We start from the raw sequence: 18,344 nt of genomic DNA, 5'->3' as shown, positions 1-18,344 counted from the left end.
ATAAGTGAAATGAGCCAGGCACAAAAGGACAAGCACTGTATGATTCCACTCACCTGAGGAACCTAGAATAGTCGTATTCAGAGCGACAGAACGGAGAATGGGGGGCTGGGGAGAGGGGAAATGGGAAGTTAGTGTTTAATGGGGCCAGAGCTCTGTTTGGGATGATGGAAAAGCTCTGGAGATGGACGGTGGTGACGGCTGCACAACAATTGCAATGTACTTATTGCCACCGAACTGTGCACTTAAAAATGGTTAAAATGGTAAATCTAATGTTTATCTTACCACAATTTAAAAAACTCACAATCGAAGCATTGTGAGAATCACTGGAGATACACAGAAAGCCCACAGCACACAGTGGACCCTTGATCAATGGTATTTTTTATTTTTTTATTTTTTTTATTTTTAGACGGCACCTCGCTCTGTTGCCCAGGCTGGAGTGCAATGGTGTGATCTTGGCTCACTGCAACCTCCGCCTCCTGGGTTCAAGCGATTCTCCTGCCTCAGCCTCCCGAGTAGCTGGGACTACAGGCGCCCGCCACCACGCCCAGCTACTTTTTTTTATATATTTAATAGAGACGCGGTTTCACCATGTTGGCCAGGATGGTCTCGATCTCTTGACCTTGTGATCCACCTGCCTGCCTCAGCGTCCCAAAGTGCTGGGATTACAGGCGTGAGCCACTGTGCCTGGCCTGATCAAAGGTATTTTTTAAGATTAAAATGCTAATAACTGAGCTGGCTGATAAAACCCAAGGAAATTCATGCAAAAGAACCTGAGTCAGAAAGGACTGGTTAAATCCAACACCAAGAGCAGACTCACGCACCCAGTGGGCCTCGCCCCACTAGCTATTCCTCTCTTCTTAACAAAAGCAATAATTTAAAATGTCCACTTTTATGGAAAGATTCCAACGGCCCCCGTTTCTGCAGGTAGTGACTCCATTTTTGCATTCATCTCCCTGGAGAAGTCCTGAGCGCCGTGATCCCTTCCTTGAGAATCATACAATACTGGCATTCTAATTACCCGGGGCTCAGGCCAGCCCAGTGGCAGCTGCATGATTCACGAGCTCACTCCTCTGCCTTGGCTGCTCCTGCTCATACCTGCTAGGTACAAGGCCGGGCGGGAGGGGCAGGCCACGACCAGACGCAAGGACAGGAGCAGGACGCCCACGTGGGCCCCAGGCTCGAGGAGGCTTGGATTCAAATTCCACCTGTGCCGTCCACCAGATGCACAAGGAAAACAATTTCACATCTGCGAAAACCAGGAGCAGGTCCTGTCACCTCTCACCTGTGAACTACGAGAGAAGCTGCCTGGAAAGCCCAAATTCAGAGCTGGGAGAGAAGGCCCCGCCTGGGGCACCCCACCACAGTGAGTTCCTCTAGGGCAAGGACGCTGCCATGCCCATTTCTGGATCCCTAGGGTCTAGCCCAGGGTGTGGCACACCTATGACCAGCGTATGAAGGAAGACCTGGGGGACCCTCCCGGGGACCATATCTGAGTTTGATCTGGTTTCCCCGGCATAACGCTGGGCCCCACAGAGGGACCCCTGCCCACCAAGGGTTCCATCCCACTGCTTTTTGGGTAAAAGTGGCCGGCCTTGATTGTGTTTGAATAAACTATATCTCATGGTTTAGATTATTTAGGTTTAATTGTGAAATAAACACAGAACACAGCCCCTCCACCCCGACCCTGCCCTCAGGTTCAAAAAGTCAAGTACATTTTGTTCCCCTCTCCCCGCACCATAAAAACAACAAAGAACGCCTCAAGCTTTTTTAAGGGCTATGATTTCTTTCACTCCCCAGTGGGGAAAAAAAATGGATTCCACTGCCCTGTGTACAAAAACAAGGAGGATGCTCATAAAAGAATGTGGCTAGCAGCGTTTTCTGTGTTTCCTCTTTCTCTCACGGGTGTAGACACCGCCTTTTCTCGGTCTTCATCATGCCCCAGCATCTCCTGGGCACCTGCTGGGACTCAGCCCCGCCCCAGCCACTGGAGAGACAGAGATGAGCCTGGCTGAGGAAACTGACTTGATTAAGGCTGGCGTGGGACCACATGCCAAGTCCCTGACTCCCAGTCAGACCCCCAAAACCCAATTTGAGGTGAACCGATGAGAAAATCTTGCCCATGCTCTAGCCCTCTTCTTCAAGGTCAAAACTGCCTTCTGGTGGACTGAGGATTGCTGACTTTGTTTCCCTCTACGTCCAGCCAGGGCTGGAGGAAGCTTGTTGTCAGCCCCTTCCCGGAAGACACCACATCCACACCTGTCACTGCCCACAGTGGACTGGACCCTCGGCCTCACGTTCCCCAGCGGTAAAACCCCTGCAGATCTCCCAACCCTCCAAGCTCCTATAAGCCCAGCCCGTTAATTTCTTTATTTCCTTTTCTTTCTTTATTTCCTTTTCTTTCTTTCTTTCTTTCTTTCTTTCTTTCTTTCTTTCTTTCTTTCTTTCCTTTCTTTCTTTTTCTTTTTCTTTCCTTTCCTTTCCTTTCTTTCTCTCTCTTTCTGCTACAAGTAAACTTTATTTGATGTAATGTAATACAACATTTTCAAGTTTCACAATGAGCACTTAACATAAATAATCATTTAAATTAGGAATATAAGTATGCACAGTCACTCGAGCAAACTTGCAGTTCAGGGGTTGGTACAAGCTTTGTCTGAAAGCTTTTTTCCCCTTTAGGAAAAAGTAGCCCTTCCCTTCGCCTGGTAAGAAGCACTGTCAATGGGAGTTAGAAGTCCATAATCCACCTTGGAATTCCAGCTGATCTGTGAGAGGACAGCCTTCTGTATTCTAGAAAAATAATACTCTCTTTCAGTTCATTCACTTTTCCCCATGGAAGATATTGGCACTGTCTTCATCTACTGTCTTTCTGTCCCCTTAGCTGCTGCTTATTACATAGAACCATTTTTTAAAAACATAATATCTGCAAAGAGACCTCTTCTGCTCCCTTACCTCCCCTAATGTCTACCATTTTGTGGAGAGGTTAGGGTGGTGGGAGCCAGGGGCCAGAATTGCTTAGGCACACATTTGATTTCAGGTACAGAGAACACAAATTCTCTGGAAGAAACCCCATGGGGGTCGGGAGCATTTTCCAAGAGTGGTCCAGGTGACCTTCGGTTCACACGATTCGGTTTAATATGGCACTGCTCCATGAGGATGAACACGTGTATGCCCCATTTCCAGAAGCAGCACCACCTTTCATGGAAAACCCATTACTCTCTCACTTCTTCCACATAACATGCGGTTATGGACCAGCCGTGGGCCCACTGCACCATTGGATAAAATGAGGGTCAAAAACACGCCAATAATCACGTGGATTCCAATGCAGTCAGGCACCACTTGTGCTTCATTCAGGTAAAAATCCTCACAGAAGGTACCCCCCACCTCTCAGCAATGTGACCACAAGGACAAGCTGTCCTCAGGCGGGACACCTCTCCATCCTGACATCTGCTCCTGAGCTGCACCATGGCAATAAGTGAGAGAGCACCCGGGCGGCAGCCAATTGATTCACTTTTTTCAAGCAGAGAAAGGCGCCATGGGGACATGCATTTCACATCCACTGAGTGAGAAGGCCCTCCATGGGCCACCCCCACCACGGTGAGTTCCTCTAGGGCAAGGACCCTGTCATGCCCATTTCCAGATCCCTCAGTCCAGCCCAGGGTCTGGCACAAGGATGACCAGTGCATGAAGGAAGACCTTCAGGACCCTCCCAGGTACCATATCGGAGTTTGATCTGGTTTTCTACCAGCAGCTCCTTCTCTGTTGTCCACTACAGCCCAGTGGGAAGCTGGAGGGCAGAGCTCCGAGTACAGCTGGGAGGCTGGCCAGGCCTGAGTCTGAATCTCTGTTTTGAGACTGTCTGTCCAAGTTCTGCTATTTGTGTGCTGTGTGACCCCTGGTGGGTTGTGTGCCTCTCTGAGCCCCAATATCCTCATAAGCAAAAGGGTGGGGGAGTGCCTCTTCTTGGGAGCGTTAAAACGATGAGATGTCATGTCTAGGACTAAGCTGGCCTTTTAGCAAACAGTGGCAAGCCCTAGGAACACTGATGATCTTGGCCCTTCCTCTGCCTTCATTCACACTAAGAAACTCCCAGACAAGTGGCTTTCCAAGAGCTAAGTCATCACTGGGGTGCTGGGTACCCAAGACCACAGCCTCAAAAGGCTTTCCAGCAGCTCAGCTTTCTCCCTCCTTCCCCTCCCACTGGCCTTTTCCCTCTGATTCCCCCAGGTGCTGGTCATGGGCTGTGGCCATGCCCAGATGGTAGCTGTTCATGGGACCTGCCAGTGGAGGGATGGTAAGCAAGTACTTCAGTGTCCCCATTTTACAGGTGCGGAAACTGAAGCTTGGAGAGAGGAAGTAAGTGGCTAGCCTGGGATCACATACTCACTCCCATTCACTGCAAGGGAAGGACCAAGCTTCCCACAATGCCTGCAGTCTAATATGGGTCCACAGTGACATTTAACTTCAAACACACATCCATGCCACAGAGCCCCATGGGGACGGGGCAACCAGCTGTCAAAGCACAACCCCAGAGTCTCAAACCCAGGATGTGTCTGGTGTGCTCCTACTGCAGATAGCAGAGCTGAAGTCCAAGGCGCCCAACGTGGGGCTCCTCCACATCAGAGCTCTACCTGCTGCCCAATCTCATTGCAGGTTTCACACTGAGCCTCATGGTCAGGCAGAAATCCATCTTTAAGTGGCTTCCACTGGGCGATGAATTTCCTTTTCTGGTTTTCAATAAAAACTCAAGAGAGGTAGTATGGCCTAGTGGGCAGACCCAGGTATGAGTCAGCTCTGCCACCCACGTGTCATGGCTTCATCCCCACTCTCTGCCTTGGTTTCCCCATTTATATAATGAAGGGGTTAGAGAAGATGATCTCTTGGGATCCCTGGTCTTGGATTGTTAAAGACTGACTTGACCCCAGGTCACCCGAAAAGAACCCATTTCTGGGCCAGTCCGCTCCACACAGAGGGCAAGGCAAGCCTCCTCTGCCACTTTCTGAGTCCCTTTAAAGGAGAACGGGGCTGCTTTGCTCTGAGGTCTCTGATGTCTGTGGCCAGTGCTGCTTCTTCACATCCACTAACTGCTTGAAAGTGCTGCATCCAGCACTGCATTAAAAATTAATTACACATGCTATCTTATTGCCAGTGCATAATGTAATGAGCACCAGCTGTGCTAAACAGCCAAACTCCTTTTTAAGACAGCTATAAAAAAAAAAGGAAAAAAAGAAAGAAAGAAAGAAACTGCACTTCCAAATGCCTCTCCTGTCAGAGCAGAAAAACAGCAACATCTTGTATGGATTTGAACAGAATTCTTTGATTTAGCTCTGTCTTCAGAACGTCTGAAGGGCCAACTCAGAGAGTGAAATGGAATCTGGCGAGGCTGCAGCGATCTCCACTCAGGGATTTGCTGGGGCCTCTTTTATCTAAGGACAGTCATGCTGGTAGGTGCCCCACCCCCAACAGAGCCACAGTGCAGCCCTTCTGTTGCCCCCAACTCCCCAGCTCCTCTGGCCCTTGCTGATGCTGTAGGAAATGTCACTTTCCAGCTACGTGGGACAGGGGACTTTCTGGCATCCACCAAGCCCTGCCACCCTTGGCTACCTCCAGCACTCTCAGAATCAGCTGCCACCAACTGGGGGTCTTGCAGCTCTCATGGCTTCTCCTGGCACTTCCTCTGGTCACAGAAAGAGGAGTCTGGGTTCTCAAGGCAGGCGGGCATGGACAGCCTCTGCAGCAGTATGACCTCAAGAAGCAGGCAGGTGCTAGGGTGGAATCAACAGCGCTTGCATGCACGAAAAGCAACAGTGCTGTAAATGCTGGGTTGCAGATGCTGGGACCACCGGCCCTTGGGCGATGTAGACATTGCAAGGCATACAGATGACTCTCTAAATTTTTAATAACTCCCCTGAAAGCCCTTTTCCTACATCGAGCCAGCCCCCATCAACACTGGGACCTGTCTGGTTAGCCCAGAAGGATCCTAACAACCAACGTTACTTTGCAAAGGGAATCCCATGAGCATTTTTCCAACCTTTCCATGACAGAGCTCTGCTGTCCACACACGCTCACTCACACGTTTCTTTTCGTCTTCACCCCCATACTCACCCCTCCCTCCAGTCTCAGTGGCTGATCTAACGCCCTCCTGGAGTGCCTCTGGCACCCCCGCACCAGAATCAAGGCAGCGCATCAGCAGGGGCCTGGTAAGGTTACCATCTCTGTCCGCATCACCGTTTGGCTTCCCATGGATCCTCCGGTGTTAATCAAACCCAGTCCAGAATGAAACTACAGCTTGCTTCTTGTTCTGGTATGAAATGTGCAAAGCACAGACCATATCATTAACATAAAACTTCCAGAAATAAGGCCACTTTCCAGGCAGACCGTATTAATTGCATCAGGCTTCCACAGCTAGGGTGGCCTAATCCACGGCGCCCCATTGGATGGCTCTGGTTATAAAACCAACACAAAATGAACACTGGGATATAATTGAAGGAGGAGAAAAGGATAGATTCTGTGGTGAAACCCTACTATTTACTTACAGGTACTCTTTTATCTTTATTGTCCCTTTAACCCATGCCAAGAAACCCCAGACTAGCTAAATAACACAGCAAGCACAATTTCAGTAGAAAAGTAAATTGAATTTAACTTTACAAGATTGCCCTGTGATTTCAGCATATACTAATGACTGCAACTGACTCCCTCTATTAAAGCCAAACACTTCCACTTCCCTGAGCTGGGATCCTGTGTGTTCTTGCGTGAGACCTTGAACTTCACCAAGTACATGTATTAATCACTGTGGCTGATGACCATTTGCAGCTTTTAAATATGCAATGAAGTGTCTCAGTTCTTATTCCACCTCCCAAAGCTGGTACATGATCTGAGCCAGCCAAGAGGCTAAATACTTTCAAGAATGGAAAGCGAGGATCCAGCTTGAAGTGAGACCTGACAGAGTCGCAATGTTGTGAAACCCATTCCGCTCACGCGTGGACTCTAACTTCAACAGGGCTCACTTCGGCACATGGCGTTGTTCTCAGCACCTGGCCAGTATGATCCCACACGATTCCCAGAACGATCCTTCAGAGCCTGTCCTATCCTTAGCTCCATTTTACAGATGGGGAAACTGAGGAATGGAGAGGGGAAATGACTACACGGGGCAGAACAGCCTTCACACCAAGCAGTCTCACACACTTGACGACCGCTTTCCAATCATGGAAGCCTCAGAACAGGGAAGGGTTCCGGCATGCAGGGCACAAAGCCCAAGAGTGTCCAAACCATTCTCTGAATGCCCCACGCCCTGCCCTGGGAACCTACCTAGCCCCATGCTCACTCCACCCACAGCAGCTCCACACTGACCTGTCTCAGAAAATAACACGAGCCTTGTTTTCAAATGTTGCATGCATATACATATACATACACACATGTATGTATTTTTACAGAAGGGGAAACTGAGGCAATGACTTCTTTAGGGCCGCTGGCCAGCTGAAGCAAAGACCAGGACCACAGTCTGAGGCTCTTGACCCCATAGCCACTGTGCCAAATCCTCTGTGTGAAATTTCTCAGGGAAGAAATTTCAGTTCCCAGGAATGCCTAGACTCAAAGCCCCACATTCCTCCAGCAGAGTCAAAAAGAGTCAAGACTCCCGAGTCCCTTCTCCCCACTGTGACCATTGGAAAGAGGTCTAGGGTTGGGGTCCTGGGAGGCAGGGCCACCTGGGATGCTGCCAGCCCAGGGTGTGCACAAACACACATACCTGTGTGGTTTTCTCCCCCCGTAAAATCACATCCTTCTATAAATAACTGCAGATGCGGTAACAGGCACACAGTTAACCTGTGTGAAACACGTTTACACTGGGGTTCTCCGTATTAATTTGAAGAGATGGGTTCAATGCATCCTGATCCGAAAAGGGACAAAACCAAGTAAGGACGGCAGACCCATTCCATCTTTACAAAGGCCTGCTTCTTCCTAACGGGTTACTGGGAACTTAATGACTCCTTTCCAACTACTAATTAAACAGGCACTAAAAACACTTAAACAAACAGCCCAGTGCCAGGGACACAAACCACAAAGGGACAAAAAACACCAGAATAGGATAGTTTCAGGTATTGAAATTGATCGGGAAACATGGTGGTGCAAGCTGGTGCGGGCCAATGAACTGGGACCAAATGAAAAAAGAGAACTGTACTGGACATGGTGGCAGAGGGCAGGAGGTAAGACCAGGCCCCTTAGAAGGGTCTCCTGGAGCGGTCCTAGGGGCTCAGCCTCCTGCAGTCCCAACCCCAGGAACAGGACACTGCCCTTCCTCACGCCCCTCCCAGAGTACTGCAATGAAGCATTGGTTGCTCACAGGCTCTGAGTCCTGGCAGCTCTCAAGGCCTAAAATCTAAAAAGGCCTTTAATGCCAGAAGAAGAGCCAAAGCCAAAGATGTGGCAGGTGCTGGATGGAGAGCCTGGGATCAAATCCCACCTCTGCCACTCCCTCCCTCCCTGCTCCTCCTTCCCCTTCTGCAGGTCCCCACTCCCTGTCCTCCCCACCACTAGACTGCAAGCTGCATGAGGGCAGGCACCTGCCTGCCAACTCTTCCTGTGTGTGCACAGTGCTACAAGATAGGTGCCTTCCAAATGGCTTCAAGCTAAAGAATGAATAAATGGATGGATGGATGAATGGACGGATGGATGGATGGATGGATGGATGGATGGATGGATATATGGATGGATGGATGCATGGATGGATGCACGGATGGATGGATGGATGGATGGATGGATGCATGGATGGATGGATGGATGGATGGGTGCATGGATGGATGGATGGATGGATGGATGCATGGATGGATGGATGGATGGATGGACGGGTGGATGCATGGATGCATGGATGCATGGATGGATGGATGGATGGATGGATGGATGGATGGATGGATGCATGGATGGAGGGATGGATGGATGGATGGATGGATGGATGCATGGATGGATGGATGGATGGATGGATGGATGGGTGCATGGATGGATGGATGGGTGCATGGATGGATGGATGGATGCATGGATGGATGCATGGATGGATGGATGCATGGATGGATGGATGCATGGATGCATGGATGGATGGATGGATGGATGGATGCATGGATGGATGCATGGATGGATGGATGGATGGATGGATGGATGGATGGATGGATGCATGGATGGATGGATGGATGGATGGATGGATGGATGCATGGATGGATGGATGGATGGATGGATGGATGGATGGATGCATGGATGCGTGGATGGATGCATGGATGGATGGATGGATGGATGGATGGATGGATGTGAGCTGTGAGAACTCAACATCTCTGAACATCATTTTCTCATCTGCAAAGTGAAGACAGTAAAGTATTAGGGTTGCTGTGAGGGTTAAATTCAAGAAGGCACACAGGCCCAGCACAATGCAGCACATAGCAGGCCCTCCATACACGTCCTCATAAGGATCCTAGTGGCATGTATGAGGACTTGCTGATGGCAGAGTCCCCCAGAGCCAAGGCAGTGGAAAGCTCATTCAACCTCCTGTAGATGTCGGCAGAGGCAGTGTGGCTCCACAGGAAGAGGGGTGGCCTTTCAGGAGGCATCCAAGGACAAATCCCAGTTCTGCCACCCTGGCTAGCCACTCTCCCTCCCCGAGCCTTTGCTTCTCCCTCTGCAAAATGGGGATGGTAACAGCTCCTGCTCAGCACCATACAAAGATGCTAAGCGGGCCTGGCCACAGGAGGGAGCAGCTCAGTCCTCTAGCTGAGTCTCATCTAGTTTGGCAGCTTCTAAGTAGGGCCAACAGAGGGTTAAGCAAAAAGCCCTGGGTGAGCCTCTGGCGAGATCAGATTTCTGTGCCACAGAACTTGACCGCGTCCAGTAATAAACACTCAGGCTGATCTTTGATAGCACGGCCCCCCCAGTGGCTGCAGGGGCTGCAGCGCTAATGACAGGAAGCCAAGAGAGCAGGGCAACCACCCAGACAGAGCAGGCACCCCCTGCTCAGCAAACAGGGCCTTCCACAGACTCACAGAACAGATCTACTGAGCCAGGACAGGAGCCCCAAGCACCTGGGGACCAGCACAGCCCAAAAAAGGGAGCCGGCATCTTTGCAAGTGGTTCCGACTCCTTCCCAGGAGATTTTGAGTTTTGCTTTGTGCATTTAAGGCACAAGTCCAGTAAGAAACCAGAACTCCCTCTTGGAAGCCAGATCCTATGATGTCACCACCTGTCACAGCAGGGAAGGTATACTAAAGGCTCCAGGCCACCCTACTAGGGAGCTCTGGAGCCCAGGGAGCTCTGGACCCTGGAGCTGGGGCTGCCTGTGGCCTTTTACAGAGCTGTGGCCGTGGCTTTTGCAGAGCTGTGGCTCCATCAGGGACCGCCCGTGGGGACAGCTTCAATTAAAAACAAAACCTGCCCAAAAAAAATAGTTTTCCTTTCACAACTCAAGTCAAGAGAAAGCCTGCAACATGCCTGGTGACAAAGCAGGGACCAATCAAATCTGCCCCAGCTCTGCACCCCCCTTCTCCTTTCCTGCCCCTGCCACAGAAACCAGGCCACGGCTGCTCACCACATGTGTCTGTGTCAGCATGCTGGCTTGCATGGCCACAGTGCTTTCACACCAGGCCCTGCCGAGACGCTGGGGGGACAGACTTGTGAGAGGACCCTTCGCCCTTGAATTCCCAGGGACCCTAGGCAGAACAAGACCTTGGGTTCCACTTGGGGAGAAGCAGGGCAGGTAGAGGCCAGTTTGTGTCACCACACTGCCCCATCTGCCCATCTGTAGAATGGGCAGCCACACCGCCCGCCCAGGAGAGCAGGATGAGTCGGCACAAACAGCTGTGTCTGGGTCTGGCCCAGAGCCGGACGCACAGCAGGTACTCAGCCCCCACCCCCACCCCTCACACACCCCACAGTGTTTCACTCCCTCTCGTGGCCACAGCTTTTTAAGAGGCTCCTTTTGAGCCACTTTTTTTCTTTTTCAAAGCTAATGGGCAACACATTCTCCCAAAGAGAAACTCAGCATTTTGGACGGCTCCAGCAATGTACACAGTCAACCAAGGAATCTTCCCCTAGCCTGGTCTTGGCGGGGCAGGGGGTTGTCTGGGGTGGGGGAGGGGGTGGCAGTGGCAAGGGCAGAAGAAAACCTCAGATGTTAAGTGTTATCCAATTAAGCTGTCGCTAAACAACCCAAAGAAGCGGGATTGGGAGGCCGGGGAATGCATTCTGGGAGCAAGACTCTCAGAACGGGTGGGGGCACCATGGGGGACTCCTGACCAAGGGGCACTGGACCCTGGCTCATAGTTCAGTGAACATTCTTTACCACTTCCCCTGGCACCCCAAAAAGCCTTCTGGGTGGGAGCTACCCTTCCTCCCTGGGTCCCCACCTTGCTCCAGCGCTGCCCATGGCACACCCCGCCATCCCGGGGGCCCGCCCCCCACCGCGGCGTCGTCTGTTACCTGACAACTGACACTGGCATCCAAAGGGAGCCTCCGTCTGACCCTCACCCTGAGTCCCGTCACCCGAGACCGGGCGCGCGCTGCAGCACGGCAGGGGGAGGCAGGGCGGGAGAGCGCCCAGGGCACGCAGAGGTGAAGTGATCACGGATGAGTGAGGGTGGGAGGAGGCAGCTATGGGGGCCACCGCTGGCAGCTGGGCAGGCCTGCACGGCCCTGGAGAAAAAACAATAGAAAAGACTGGTCAGTCGGGCCCTGGACTGTGTGAGGGGCACGGGGTGGGACGGGGCTCGGGGCGTGGGGCTCAGCTCAGGCCACCCTTCGGGGGTGGGAGGCCCCCGGGGTGCCAGGCCCTGCAGGGAAGGCAATCGGGACACAGGCGAGGGAATGGGCTCGGGGAGGTGGGCAGGGGGCACTGGGGAGGGCCCGGTTTCCACAGCTGCCAGGCTGGGCTGTCAGGGAGGCAGGACCCCGCCTCTGGGGGCCTAGTGCAGGGGGCTGGGTGAATGGGGGCTGTCAGGGCCCCACTCTCAGGAAGGACCCCCCACGTGGGGGCCTCTGGAGCAATCAAACAGGTTCCATTTGGGGATGTGTTTCCAAAACTTCGGGCTACCCCTCCCTGGAAGAGCTGGGAAGCTCAGAGCCTCCCCTGTTTGCTACATCAGGATGGGCTGTTCCTACAGGCCAGAGACACCTGGGGTCCGCTTCCAGGTGTCTGGGCACTGTTAGCCTCCTGCCTGGCAGACCACCAGCTGGGGGCTCTCTCCAGCCCCAAGCACTGAGCATGCTGCACCCAAGCCGCAATGCCCTTCAGAAGGCTTTCACACCCCCGCCCACCACACCCCAAGAAAACCCTGGCGCTGCTCACCCCCTCCTAATGTCTCGGCCTGGCTTGGGAGGCTTCCCGCCATGTGACAGCAAGGACACAGGGCCAGGGCCGGCCCCGCCTCTGCCCAGCCCCACAGCTCGCTCAGCTCCGAAGCAAGGCCTGCATTTGATTTAGCCGTTTATCTTAAATGGCTAAGAGACCACCAGGGCAAAACATTTGTGTGAAGCCCTTGCCAAAACCACAAGTGAAGAAGCCCAAATTCCCTGGGTAAATAATTGAGCAGGGAAGCATCAGAGAGACAAAAAGGAAACGTCAACAAGAGGATGGGCAGCTGGGCCCAGCCGGCTTTGCCAGGGAGGCCCAGCATAGGTCTGCACGGGAGGGAGTCTGCCCACTCCAGGGCCCCCACGTGGATTCCGCCATCGCAAGGAGAGCCACAGGACCCTGCAAGCCACCAGGAGCCAGGAGCCTGTCAGTCTTCATTGGACTGAACTTCCTAACACACTGACGGGGACTGGGGCTTAGAATACCCATTGCACAGACCAGGAAACTGGTGGCATGACTGCAGAAAACTGCAGACATCAGCAGCCCCATCCAAACCCCAGCTGTCTGGCCCCAGAACCAGGGCTCTTTCTCTGTAGCCCTGGTTTCTCTAAAACATGGGTTATCCAGGATCAAGGCATCAGGGCATTTAAGAAGACCCTCTGCTTAGGGATTGCAAGCTGTCAGTGTCCTGTCAAGAGGTCAGAGCTATCACCAACACTGCTCGGACCCCTCTGAGCCAACAAAGACCTCCTACTAGGTGAGGCCTAGGGCCCAGGGTATTTCTGAGCTGGGGATAGCCCTGGAAGGATGTGGCTGAGGAACCAGTAAACAGTTTTAGCCTCAGATACTGATGGGAAGGCCATGCTAGATTTAGTGCCGTCCCTCAAGGAAGATCAGGACCTGCCCCCTCCTGGAAGCCTGCCCTAGCCTGAACCTCCCAGCACTGGACACTGCATTTGATCCTGTCGACTGGTGGTCTCAAATCCCTATGTAGGCCTTCCCTGCAGACCACCGAGGGCTCTGGGTCACCCATCGTCATGACAGCCACCTCACTCAGCAGAGATCCACATTCCACTGGGGGAAAACTGAGGCTCAGGGAGATCTGAGACTGGAACCCAGTTGTGTCCCCGAAGCCCGCAATGCTCTGCTTCCCTCTAGGGCTGCAGCTGGGTAAGTGACCAGGGTTCCTGGGATCTCTAAAGCAAGGGCCACATAGTGGGCGGAAGTCTGAGATCCCTGGGCTCAATCCAGCCATTGAAAGCTGCAAAGGCCAAACCCAGGCTCTGGTTCCTGGGTTCTGGGTGAGGCCGCCACACAGCCAGCACCATTTATCACCACTGAGAAACCAGCAGAAGCAGCTGAAGGCCTGGTAAGGGTTGTCCCAGGTGCTAAGGAGCTGACACTGTCTCCATGGTGGGAGGAACAGTTGCAGAGCAGGTAGAAAACAGGCATCTGGCCGGCCCCTTCTCCTGGAAATATCCAACGTGGGGCTCAGGCCAGGGTCTGTAAAGGCGATGTCACACACCACGTGTTGTTCCCTGCATAAGGGTCAGGGGCTAGGCCGCCCTGGACAGGTTTCCTCAGAGTCTCATTAGCAATTCTGACCTTGTTGAAGTCCACCTGCTCCAGGGGCCGGCTCAACTGAGGCAGGGGAGGGGGGCAGCCGGGAGAGGGGCTTCAAATCCCAAGCTCTGCAGGGCCTCTCTGGGGCTCCCAGAGCTCCTTCTACCCTGGGAGAGGTTTCCACATGTGGCAGCTTAAACCCAGAGCCCTTCCCAAAGGTGGGACTCAAGAAATCTGACGCTACTGCAAAAGCCCAAAGTGATGAAAGGAGCCACATACTGCATGAGTCCATGGATATGAAATGCTCATAAGAGGCAAATCCATGGACACAGAAAGTAGCGGTTGCCAGGGGCTGAGGGGAGCCGGTAGAGGTGTGAGGGGTGGCTAATGGGTACAGAGTTTCTTCGGGGGGTGATGAAAATGCTTGGGACTTAGACAGGAGTGACGGCTGTACGACACTGTGAACAGATTCAAAACCACTGATTGTACACTTTAAAATGGTCAATTGTACATCATGTGACTCTTATCTCAACTTGAAAAAACAGCCTCAGTACCTGTCCCAGGCCACCTCCCAGCCCCCATCCTTCCTCAGAGGAGGGGTATTTGCCTTTAAAAGTGCAGCTGGGAAATCCAGAAAGCACTTAAGGAGCGCCTGACACCTGGGACAGGGTAAGCACCCACACACGCACGGAGGAAGCCACCAGAGCTCCCAGGCCACACAGCCTTGAGGACCGAGAGGACTGGATTCAAATTCCTCCTCGGCTGTCTCCTGGCCTCGTGACTGAAGGTGAGTCACTTTCTCAGAGCCTCAGCTCCCTCAACTTTAAAGGAAGGGTCAGGTCAGCCCTGAGCCAGAGCCAGAGATCCAGGAAACACTCACCAAATGGTCACTGTCACTCTCTTGCTTTCCATTCTGAAACTTTCCCCACTCCCTACGGTCCTTTCCAAGGCATCATCACTGCCCAGCAAAGAAAGCAAGAGGATGTGCTCTGAACACAGCACAGCGCCCTACAAAGACCTGCAAGACACTCCCAAAAAAACGCTTGCTTTGGAGGTCTATGCCCGAAAAAACAAAAACAAAAACAAGTCTAAAAATAGGGCCCCTAAAATCCCGCTTCTTAGGCTCCAAAACAGGGCAATGCTAGATAAGCTCATTCTTGATGCCTTCATGGGTTTAAGCATTCCACAGGGGTCTGTCACCCGTCTCTCTTCTAGAGGGACTTTGCAGATGCTCCGTTCCTCACACATGCGCACTCACCCAGCGAACACGCCCACCGCCAAGGAGTGTGGAGACACAAAAACGCCTGGAAAAGCCCCAGCCCGGTTTTGGGGGGAATTCAAGCCTTCCCCACCCCTGAAGCCTCTGGGGCGTCCCCTCCCAAATGGGAGGATTACAGATTCCATGTTCAGAGCTAGAGAGAGGTGGTATGGTATACACTGTGCAGGAGATGTGTATTTTTCTCCCTACTGGTGCCTTTCAATTGATACATTTTTTTTAAGCTGAGAACTCCTACTGATAGTGCAGAAATGAGTCATAGATCAAGGAAGGAGACAGCCAGGGAGACAGCGCGTGTGAGTGAGGGACACTGGCAAGGGAACCTGACAGTCCCCGCGCCCCCTCCCCCCATGCCAAGACATTAATTCTCACAAGTCGGAGAAAATTACTATGCATGAATGCAAAAAGCATGATCAGGAGTAATTAACATGGCTTCATATGCAAATTTTATTAATGCAGAAGTACAAAGTCATTATGCAAATGAAACTTACGTCAACTCTCTTGACAAATATTCATCTCTGAGGCTCAAGTTTCTCCCTTTTTATTTATTTATTTATTTTTCTCCCCCCCCTCTCTTTTATCTTGGGCTTCTTTTTTTTTTTTGGTCGGGGACAGCGGGGGGAAGGAGGTGGCGCTGGTGGACGCTACAGCGGCAACAGCAGCAAGCCACAAGGACTGTTTGACAAGTTTGCAAAGTTGTTTTCCAACCAGAGAAATTTATTCTTGCATTGTTGATTTTTTTTTCTTTTTTTGGTTGTTGGCAGGTACAAGACAGCTCATAGGAGAAGGGGGAAAAAAATTAAAAAAATAAAAAAAAGCTCTGGGCAGCAGGCAGCCAATCAAAACGCCAGAGCCTGTAATGAGGGCGATTGATGGCTGTTTGGCTTTTACTGCAGGGTAATGAACTAGAATCCAGTCTGAGGAGGGGGAAAAATATGAATATTCATGAGACTGTGCTCCTGCCTTTGATGATTAAAGAAATTTTTAATATTCAAATAAGCGCTTGCCAAGTGATTAACAAAGAACAAGCACGCAGAAATATGGAAATGGGAGCCGGGAAAGATTTGAGAGGCGAACGTACTGTGCAGGAAAGGCAGCGCCAAATTTCATAAACAAGATAGGCAGATAACCCAATTCGCACGCGGGCAAATAAAAATATTTCTTTCTGATCACTTAAATATTTTGCCAGCTACTTTGTCTTAAGGATGATAGAAAAAAATGCTATGTATTAAGAGGGTGAGGGGGAAAAGAAATATCGTGAAGTCAAATGCCTGGCTCACATTTAAAAATCATTATCCTGATCCTAGCTCATCTCCTCCCACCCCAACGGGAAATTAGGATTCTTTTTCCGGTTTGCTACAGAGGGAAGATGGAGGAGAAGCCAGCACAGACTTGAAACTCCAGTGCGTGAGATTCAGGCCTGCCTGTTCTGGGTAGGCACAGGCATGAACTGCGGTCATCTGGCACTTCTAGGCTGGTCCAGAGGGAACCCTGATGTCTAGAGGGGAGGGGAGGTGACGCTGGAGAGCTCAGGCCTCCTGGAGGCTCAGGCCCTGGTCTAAACACAAGGAGAAGATGGTCTTCCGGAGAGCAGGGGGCACCTCTTGAGAAGCTGAAAGGGCACAGATCTTCAGCACAGGGCCTGGCCCAGGGATCTTCAGGGCCATGAGGAAAAGCGCCCTCCACCCATCCCAACGGCTCCAAGAGCTGTCTGCTAAGACTGCACGCTCATATTTTAACAGCTCCACCATGGGTTCACATTGAAGCACATAATAACAGTATTAGCTGGTAAAATGATCCTGCAGTTAAAATACATCTAATTAGCAGCCCATGACATCCATTTTGGCAATTTCCTATTTGAAAGAAGTGGAGTGCAACCTTAAATGAGATAGGCACTGGGTGTTCACCTGACAAGACTGGCCTTCTCATCATTTGTCTTTCTCTCATTCCCTTTTTTTGAGGGGTTGTGGGGGGTGTTGAGGGGGAGTGGCTGAGACAGCAGGAATAGAGAAGAACAGTTCTAGGGAGGCTTCTTCGTTTGCTCAGTTTCAGAGCTACACAGGTCTTTGGGGGTGGGGGTGACTCAATAAATAAATTCCTTCACTCCACAGGTATTATTTCATTTCTTTTTCTTTTTAGCTTTTAATTACCAAGGTCTAGGAACCAGCAATGACTGGAACTTGTTTTCCATTTCATTGTAAAATATATACCAACAATTATCATCATCATAAAGCAGAAAGGAAAAGCAAAGCATTTAAGTGAACACGCAGGTTACCATGAAAAGCTGCAGCTCTAGGGTGGGTCCCCAAGGCAGGGCCAGAGAGGGAGTGGGTGTGCCACGTGGCTCAGCTCACTGCCCCAGAGCATCTGGGGGACCTAGAAATGCCAGGCAGGGCAACGGGGCTCCCCAGGCCCCACCTCCCACTCCTGGATTCTCATTCTCCATCAGACACCACTGTTTTGTCTGGGCACCCGATGGCCATTACAGGCCTCTAGTCCCTTGCTGCTACGGGTTTTGGTTTGGGGGTGAACATGTAGGTGTCCTTGGAAAGAAGACCAATGAAAAGGGAAGATCACGTCTCACAAGGGTTTGCACAGCTGTGTTTAAAGAGTTCCTTCGGGGTCATTACACGGGAGACATAAAAACTGTTCGAATCTACGTTTGGCCTCTATGCGGGCGGCCGGCTGAAAGACAGCAGTCCTTGCAGGTGGCTGAGGAGGGTAAGAATTCAAATGCAGGTGAAAGAGCCGCCCAGCATCCTTCATCAACCATCTAGGCCCTAATGGACCCAGAGAGGGTCACTGAGGGGGCCAGGCTGCAGGAAGTAAGGTGGGTTCACCAGGGGCCTCCAGGAACGTGGGCAACTGCTCATCTTTGGGCTTGAGACCACTTCTACCATCACTTCCACAAATGACCATCCAGAGATTCCCCAAGGCCACCCACAACCCTGTGTGGCCACCAGGGTATCCACCTGCACCCACCGTGAGAAGGCTTGGCCGTGAGGGAGACTTGAAGCACATCTCGGGGAGCACCCTGAGCCAGGCTGCCCTACTCTAAGCTCCTCCTCTTGGAGCACTTCCGAAATCTCACCCCAGAAAATGGAGAGGCAGAGCAAAGGAATGATCGTGTCCCCCATCGACACTACCAAAACCTTTCTCCTCCTTCACCAGACACTGGAAAGGGAA

General features: G+C 51.7%; 1 protein-coding gene across 3 annotated transcripts in view; it reads right to left on the bottom strand.

Annotated features, from left to right (window-relative positions):
• BCL11B (BCL11 transcription factor B) overlaps positions 1-18,344 on the bottom strand; it is a 103,743-nt gene that overhangs the window by 51,002 nt on the left and 34,397 nt on the right. The window contains exon 5 of one of the 3 annotated variants that reach the window (XM_063645485.1): positions 11,449-11,661. The exons of the other annotated variants lie outside the window; for them this stretch is intronic. Coding sequence (XP_063501555.1) covers positions 11,449-11,661 — 213 coding nt within the window. The remainder of the gene's footprint in view (positions 1-11,448; positions 11,662-18,344) is intronic. 3 annotated transcript variants of the gene reach the window in all.

Source organism: Symphalangus syndactylus, chromosome 8, assembly GCF_028878055.3.
Source record: "Symphalangus syndactylus isolate Jambi chromosome 8, NHGRI_mSymSyn1-v2.1_pri, whole genome shotgun sequence".
Classification (NCBI taxonomy): domain Eukaryota; kingdom Metazoa; phylum Chordata; class Mammalia; order Primates; family Hylobatidae; genus Symphalangus; species Symphalangus syndactylus.
Note: the sequence above shows the minus strand (reverse complement) of the source record. Positions and strands in the feature narration are given on the sequence as shown.